Raw genomic sequence first — 8,126 nt, 5'->3', positions numbered from 1 at the left:
TCCTCTACAACTCGTGGGTTTGGGGGCAACGCGTTGGTTTTAGGGGGACAGACCCACCTGGCTCGCTTGGAAGATCCCCAATTTGCTCCCATCCGTACGCTTTAACTCAATGTGGGGATAGAGGATTTCTTGTGGGTAATTTTGGGTCGGTGTCCATGACCGGGCTGCTTCTGTTCCTTTAACCCCTGCTCAGTGTCTGCAGTGACCCTTGGATTTTGGGAACCAGGGGTCTTTGAGGGGTCAAACTGCGATCTTTCTGGCAGCAACATTATGGGACTCGGGCACTTCTGGGGAGAAATAACAGGTTGGAGGGTTTCCTCTGGCTTGTTGTGAGGGGATGAATGGTCCCAAAGCAGAGGGATGCTGTCTGTCTTCCCTCTCTGATGGGACGGGGAGAAAGCTTCGTATTGGTTACATCACCTCCAGGATGGACCTGGCACTGTGCAAAGGACGAGCGGTGGGACCCGAAATCTTAGCCAGGGCTTGACTTGGGAATCAGCAAATGAGGGATGAGCAGAGGGCAGCGTTGGGAACAGCAGCTTGGATGGAGCCTGCTGGGTTTTCGGGAGCTGCTTGCTGCTCTCACAGCCTCCTCCGCCTCGGCGAAGCCGCGCTCCTCTCATTTTCCCCTCTCTTATCTCTGTTTCTCATAGATTTTTCCGGCTGTCCCTGGCCATCAACCCTCCCGAGTCCCAGCGCGGTGTTTTTTTCCAAGTGACACAGCACAATCAGCAAGGGATGGAGAAAGCTGTCCCTACTTTATCAGAGCAACAGCGAGAGCGCCAGGGAGATGGAAGCAGAGCCCTGCTGATGCCACTGGAGCCAAACAAAGAGAATTTCGCTGCCCCCGATTGCCCCCAAGGTGAAGAGCGAAGAGCTGCTTTTGTGAAAGATGCAAAAAAGCCTCTGGAGAGCGCGGCTCTATCTGGGACATCGGCGGAAGCGGGGACGGAGCTCGGCGAAGCCGCCTTCTACACCACTGATGACTTGGTGACGATGAGCAGGGACACGAAGGGACCCTCTGGCACTGAGCTCTGTCCCCTACAAGAAGACCCCGTCTTCTTCTCTCCACTGTCTCGCCAAGAGCCCGACATCGCCCTGGAAGCCTGCGACGTGGCCGGTGAGTCGCCTTGGGTTCTGCTGCGGGCTGTTGGCGGCTCTTGCATGGCCACGGTTGGGTTTGGGGTTGCTTTGGTTTTGTCTGTTGGTTGTTTGGCAGCCCGGGTCTCGCTGGCATTGCCCAGCTCTGGTTTGTGATGGTTCTTCCCTCGTGTGGTTTGGAGATGTTTTTTTGCCACGAGGTGTTGAGGATTTGGGGAAATGGAGCTGCGGGGGGGTGGGAGAGGTGCGGATTTAAGGCTTGGGGTTGCGGTAAAATGAGGAAGCTGAGTGTACTCGTGTCTGGGTCAAGCAGCAGACAGGTGTGCCAAACCCCACTTGGGCCTCATTGGGGGACCCCGAATGGGACGCGTGCCGTCACCCTCAGTGGAAGGCTATGAGCTGGCCAGGGAGCTGTCTGAGGAGCTCTGGTAACCCACTGAGGTCACGTCTCCATCGTGGAGACTGATGGCACCAGGATCTGTTCCGTGGGAAGAGCCAACTCTCAACAGCTGGCCCTGGAGGGCCGTCTTGGAGCCCAGGTCTGACGTTTGGGACCCACCGTGTGCCCCGAAAGCTCTTGTTGGGTTGCAGCCACGTGTGCTGTGCGTCCCCTCGGGGGCTCAGGATGCGCGTGGGCAGCGCTGAACCCCCCTTGCTGCAGCAAACCCAACTTTTGGGCACGCTTGGTGAGTCAGATCTGCCATCTGTGGCTGCTTTCTGGTATCTCTGGGGCTGAAACGCCGCCGCCTGCACCCGGTTGGGTTGAGCATCTCTGTTACCTATCAGTGATCCCAATGGAAAATCCTACTCCAAGGGCTCTTGGATGTTTGTGAGCAAAGCTGCTGTGCTTTTGGGATATTTTCTGTGCTTCCCCAGCTCTGTTCCTGCAGGGCAGCCCCTCGCAGCTGCTGCTTTTCCCTAAATCCCTGCTTTTCCAGCATCTGCCCCTCGCCTGCTCTGAGGATTTCCCTGTTTCTGTGCCATCCCTGCATCCTCCAAAACTTTGGCATCGTTTGGATGCCGAGCGCTGGCGGGGTGCTCGCGTCCACCCTGCACGTTCACAGCCCTCCCTTCCTTCCCTCTTTCCTTCTGGGATGCTGGCTGGTGATTGGCCTCATTAATTAACTCCTGGCTGGAAGGTGGCTCTCAGTTCCTCCGCTGCGGACAGCGGGTGGAAAATTAACTCACGGAGGGGGAAGGAGTGTTTGAAGAATGAGCAACGCGGGGCAGCCGGGCGTGAGGTTTAGGGCAGGGCAGTTTTCCTCCTGCGCTGAGCTGGAGGGCAAATCCTGCCTGGTGCTGAGCAGAATTCAGGGCTTTTTTCCCCTTAAAAATCCCTGAGGGAAGGCAGGTTTGGTGCGGAGCGATGCGCAGCGATGGCGAGATCCTGGGTTCCCTGCCTTGCTCAGAGGAGCCTCGTGCTCTGCTTTGGGTGATTTCACCCATGGCTGCTCAGGACTTCACGAGCGCTGAGCCAACGTTGGGAGCAGAAGGAAGAAATCCCGATGGAAAGCCTTTGCGTTTCGGTGGCTTCGTGTCTCCTCTTTCCTCCACGAGAAGCTCTTTGGGCTCTGTTCTGTGCTCTCCAAGCAGCCATTTGGGCAATAAATAGTTTCAAACTGCGTTTTTCCTGGAGGGAAATGGGGATGCTCTGCGGTCCCCTCCCTCCTTTAGGGCTGAGGGAGCAGCATGGCTCACAGATCTCAATCCCAAGCCCTTATCTGCTGGCTGCATTTGCAACTCCCTGCGCACCCCCTGCATCACGGGACCCTTATCAGCCCCGGCCTGGGGGGTTTCCTCCCCATATCAGCATTGTTGGGGCAGGGCTGTTGGAGCCGAGGTCGCGGCACACTGAGCTTTGTGCTGAACTCTCCCTTGTCCTGCTGGTTCGTGTTCATTGTCCCCATTGTGTCCCCATAGGTGAGTTATCAGGATGGGGCAGGTTGGGATTTGAGGCTTGCTGAGGGGGGGAAGCAGTTTGGGAATGGTGCCGTGAGGTTTCCTGTGCAGGGATGTCTTGCTTTGGGATTGCTGTGGCAGTTTCAGGTGTCCCCAGGTCCCCCCAGCAGTGGGACAGCCTGCTTTGGGATGACACGTGGGGTGTCACGAGATCCCCAGTGCTGGAACATCCAACTTTGGGGTCTCTGTGGCACTGAGAGGTGTTTCCACGATCCCTGACATCAGAGCATCCAACTTCAGGGTTGCTGTGGCAGTGTAGGGTGGCCTGAGGTCCCCAGCGTAGGGACATCCAGCCGTGATGGTGCGAGTTGTCCCCAGTATTGAGGCGTCCCTCTGTGGGATTTCTGCAGCGGCGCGGAGTGTCGCAAGGTCCCCGATGTGGGGGCATCCGTTTGGTTGTGAGGGGTGTCCCCGAGGTCCCCAGTCTTGGGACATTCTGCACTGGGCTGTGGTGTGGGGTGTCCCCAAGGTCCTGCACAGGACACGACTTCATCCCTGGGGACGCTTCGTAGCCGGCTGGAAAGCCCAGCTATGGATTTCCAACCAGTGCCACGCATCAAACTGGTTCAACTGGTTCAGGTTTGGGTATAGACGACACCTCTGTGCTCTCCAGGCTAAAAAGGGGCATTTTCATCCCAAATCACCAACTGGGAGGATCAGCCCAACCCACCAAGGAAGAGGAGAAAGGGAAGGAGATGTTTGATTCATACAGGTCTGACGGTGAGGGCGATGCCCTGCTGGGCACAGCCAGCGTCCCACCTCCACGTCCCTCCCGTTTCCCCACCTTTGGGGTTAATTTTTCCTCTTTTTCCCTTTTAATCCCTCTTTCTGCATCCCCTTCTCTTGCAAGAACCGCCGTTGCGGGTCAGGAGTGACTTTCCATTCATCCGTCCGAGCTCCGATCGAACTGAGATCACTCCTGGGAAAGGCTGAGCCCTCCTTATGTTGGTATTTTAATGTTTTATTTATTCTTTTTTTTTTTTTTTTTCCTTCCTGCTGGAATGAAACTCAAGAGCCCACTGGAGCCTGGTGTCACGCCTGAGAGCTTCGGGGCCGTGTTTGCCTTTGTGCTCAGCTGGGATGTCGAGGGGCTGCAGGTTGGGGGAGATTTGATGCCAAAATGCACCCAGAGGAGTCACCGGACGTCTGGAATGGTGATAGGGGTGCAGCTGTGTTTGGGGATCGTCTCCATCTGCGGCCACAGGAGGTTGGGGACGACGTCGTCCTTGGTTTGGGTCTTAATCGCTGCTGGGGAGCAGTTTGGCCGCATCCTGATTTTGGTATCTGGCCTAAATCCTCTGAGAAGAGGAGGAAAAAAGGGCTGACCTCAAGCTGCGCTGCTCTGTGACTCAGTTTCCCCTTGCAGCTCCTTTCCCTGCATTCTACCTGCAAGCTGGAGAAAAACCCGCTGGGACTGGGGGCAGTGCAGCCCCACAGCGATCTGTTGGGCACGGAATCTGTCCTCGTGGGTGTCCTTGGTCCCCTATGGGCCACTGCTATCGGGAAAGCAGAACTCGTTAGGGCTTTTCCAGGGTCATCCCACTGAACGATGGTGAGGTCACTGCAGCTTTGCGCAGCTGCAAGGAAAAAAACACTGGAATGGAATTCCCCAAATCTGTGTAGTTTTTTGGGGATGGCGGCACGGAGTGCCTTTTTTGTGGAGGGGATGGGAGCCGAGAGACAGAAGGGCAAAGATGAGGTGTTTGGTTTTGTTTCTCCACTCAAAAGAACGCGATCTGCACAGCGCTTGGGTAACTGAGGTGCCACAGGGCGATGGAGATGAGGGGAAAAGACAGCGAAGCATCAGTGCTGTGAATGCATCTGGGGCACGATGGCGACTCCTCTGTGTGCAGGAAAAGTGGATAAATTGTACTTTTTGTGGGAAATTTGAGAGCCTCAGCTCTTCCGCTCACTCTGCATTGGGTTCTTGGGTCTCCAGGAGCTGAATGCCAGGTTTGGGTTGGTTTGTGTGGGGTTTCTCCTGCCTTGATGTCTTCCAAGAAGGGTCTGGTGATAAATGAGGTGACTCTGGTGATAGATTTGTTTTGTCATGTTAACCTGGATGTCTCAGTTCCTCGTTGCAAAGTGCTGGAATGTGTTCTGGGGGAAAAACATGTTGGTTTTGCAAGGTGGATCCCAATAGGAAGTGGGAAATGGTGGCTAGGTCTGGGGCTTGGGCGGGGAGGTGAGGCATCGTGGCACTGATCTAGTTCTGAACTTCAAGCCATTGGAATGAGTTTTAGGAGTGTTTGGGGCGAAAAATGAGTATCAGAGGGAGTTTTTTTGGGGGGGAAACGTTGATTTTTGCAAGGTGGATCCCAATAGGAAACACTTCAGGGTGGGAAATGGCGCTTAGGGTTGGCCATGGGGTTTTGCAGAGAGCTCTTGGTTGAGTTTGTGTGTCCATCCTGGTCCAGATTGGTGGGAGTTTGGTTGGAAACACTGAATGGACCCCCAGAAAGGCAAAGAAATTGGTGTAAGCTCAGCTTTGGGGCCGTGTGGATGCATAGGGAATGGGGATGGGTGCCTACATGGAATGCATTTGGGAGATCCTTGAGCGGATCCTGGCATGGCCAAAGCTCAGCACAGTTTCATCCCAATCCTTAAGCTCTCTCTTTGCTTGAAGACCTGAGTTTTCCCCCGCTGAGAGTCTTGTGGTGCTGCTCTCTGATCCTACCCCAAAATTGCATCCCACTGCCCCTCTCTGTGTGTAGGGTCTGACACAGAGCTGAAGCGCTCGGTCTGTAGGAGCCTGGAAAACTCAGTGAGGACATTGAGGAGGCCAAACCGTGCACGACCTACATTTGTGTGAGATCTGGGGCTGGTGGGAAGGTGAGACCTTGAGATGCTGTCCTTGTTCCTCATTTCAAGGTATTGGGATGAATTTTGGGGGGGGGGGGGGGGAAACACGTTGGTTTTGCGGCACCGATCCCAACAGGAAGCGCTCCGCGGTGGGAAGCGGTGCTTTGAGTTGGCTGCGGGGCTTTGCAGGGAGCTCTGGTGGCCTCCAACCCTTCTCCCAAGCCCTTCCCAAGGCGTGTTTGCCAACGCTTTGTTTCCACGGCTGCCTTTGAACTCCGTCCAAGAAAGATAGGCGATCACAGGACAGAGCGAGCGGGCGCAGCTCACGCCGATCTCCTGCCTTCACGCCTGGGGCCGGTCCCTTCTGCCTTCCTCCAGAGACCTGAAGCCTTTGTGGAGTTTTGCTGCGTGGACGAGGAGCAACGTGGTGATTTCCCAGTGCGTTCTCCATGCAGATGGATGGAGGGTTCCCTTTGTCGAGGAGCTGAGCGCGCAGTCCCGGTAACCTTGCTCGTGCCATCAGCCTCGTAGCCTGCGAGCGGTGCCAGGAAAGATGTCATGTTGCTTAGCAAATAAATAACCCAACGCTGGAGTCCAAGACAACAGACAGAGCCGTAGCTGGAGCTGGGACCTGGAGTGCACTTGGTGATCCTACAGTTACGTGGCAAAAAATGCACGCGGCGTGTCCTCCAACGCAGCCTCGTGGAGGGGATCTCTCCTCAAAAAGGCTTTTGGGGTTGGTGGCCATCAGGATGAGGGTTTGGGAGCAAGGCAGAGGTTGGGTTGTGGGGTGTCCCCATGGGGTGGAAGCTTTGTTGTGCCGTGATCCCCAAGTTGCCACCGAAAGAAAGGGACGAGAGTCCATGGGGGTGTTTTCTTGGCCCCTGTTGGACCCCAGAGCCGGAGCCCCAAAGGCGAGGGGGGGTGGGCGCTGCCACCCTTGCTGTGGGGCCGTGCAAGGAGCAGCAAGCAGCTGCTGTGCCACTCCATGGCAGCTATAAATAACGTCCCCAGGCCCGGTCCCCTGTGCCGCTGCTCGCGCTAACGGGGCCGTGGTTTAAAAATAAGCCAGGGGCAGGGCTGCGGGTTCTCCTGCTGCCGTGCAAAGTAGGACGCGGCCACGTCTGTCCCCTGCTCTGGGTGTAAGGTGGGTTTGTGCCATGCAAAACCAGGCTTGGGCACGGGGCAAGCCTTTGGCCTTGCTCCTATAAGCTGAGGGTGCAGCGTGTCGTGGTTTGGGGGCTGTTTTTGATTCTACCCCACGGCCCAGGCTGCTTCATCCAAGCCGCCAGATGTCCGGAAAAACTCAGCAAACAGCTCAAACCTGTTTTTTTGTTTTTTTTCTTTGATATCAGTTGGGATAAAAACTATCTGGGAGTGAATAGAGGGTATGTGGATGTGGCAGTGACCCTTTTTGTAAGGCAGGGTCAAGTTGGGGACAGAGATACCGTCACCTTTTCCCAGCCCCAGCACAATGAGCTCATGCTTCGGCGTGGGGCCATGCTTATCCTTCTCCAGCATTTGCTGCTGAGGAGGAAATTATTGTTGAGTTTACACAGTGTGTATGCTGCACCACGTACACATTGTCATCAGGATGCTGGATTTGATCCTTTTGATGCTTTGCAGCATTTTGAGGGGGGGGGAAGTAGTTGGTTTTGGGACATGGCGACCTTGAGGTAGGAGATGTGGAGGAGCTCATCCCATGTGGGTTTGTTGCTAGGGTGGAACTGAGCTGCTGCTTCCCTTCCTCTGCTGCTGCCCCACTGCTCTGTGTCTGGTTTGTTCCTCCTCGTAACTGTATTGTCGGATGCATTATTCTAGTTATGCATTATTGTAGTTATTGGAGGTGTGATTATTGTTTAGGGTTGTTTGCGTGATCAAAATCCTCCTTTTTCTCGCTGTCTCCCAGAAATCACAGCCGTGTTCTTCCCCAGTTTGCACCTGCTGGTCTCCACAAATCCCTTGCAAGCAGAACCATGTGAAAATTCTCAGTTCATCTCCATCTCCCAGCTGGTGTTCCTCCCAATGGCCAATCCCTTCTTTCTCATCCCGGGATCGGTTCCATTTTCCACCCCCGTGATGGTTAGAGTCTTTCTTCACCTGAGATACTTAGATGGAGGAGGGATCTTAACAGCATTTGGGCCCAATCTTGGTCCATCTTCCACCTTGCTGGATCACCGCGACGGTGACCCTATGGGCTCCATCCACATTGGTGATCCAATGGGTGATGGCCATGATGGCAACCCCATCGGCAATGGTGACCC

General features: G+C 55.2%; 1 protein-coding gene across 1 annotated transcript in view; it reads left to right on the top strand.

Moving 5' to 3' along the window:
• The first annotated feature begins 653 nt into the window (after positions 1-653).
• Positions 654-8,126, top strand: part of LOC122193605 (protein Wiz-like) — a 23,541-nt gene continuing 16,068 nt past the window's right edge. Inside the window, exon 1 of the mRNA XM_042894456.1 lies at positions 654-1,120. Coding sequence (XP_042750390.1) covers positions 739-1,120 — 382 coding nt within the window. The 5' untranslated portion in view covers positions 654-738. The remainder of the gene's footprint in view (positions 1,121-8,126) is intronic.

This window comes from Lagopus leucura, unplaced genomic scaffold (genome assembly GCF_019238085.1).
Source record: "Lagopus leucura isolate 7727_CA_CO unplaced genomic scaffold, USGS_WTPT01 253-1_obj-0_obj, whole genome shotgun sequence".
NCBI lineage: Eukaryota > Metazoa > Chordata > Aves > Galliformes > Phasianidae > Lagopus > Lagopus leucura.
Note: the sequence above shows the minus strand (reverse complement) of the source record. Positions and strands in the feature narration are given on the sequence as shown.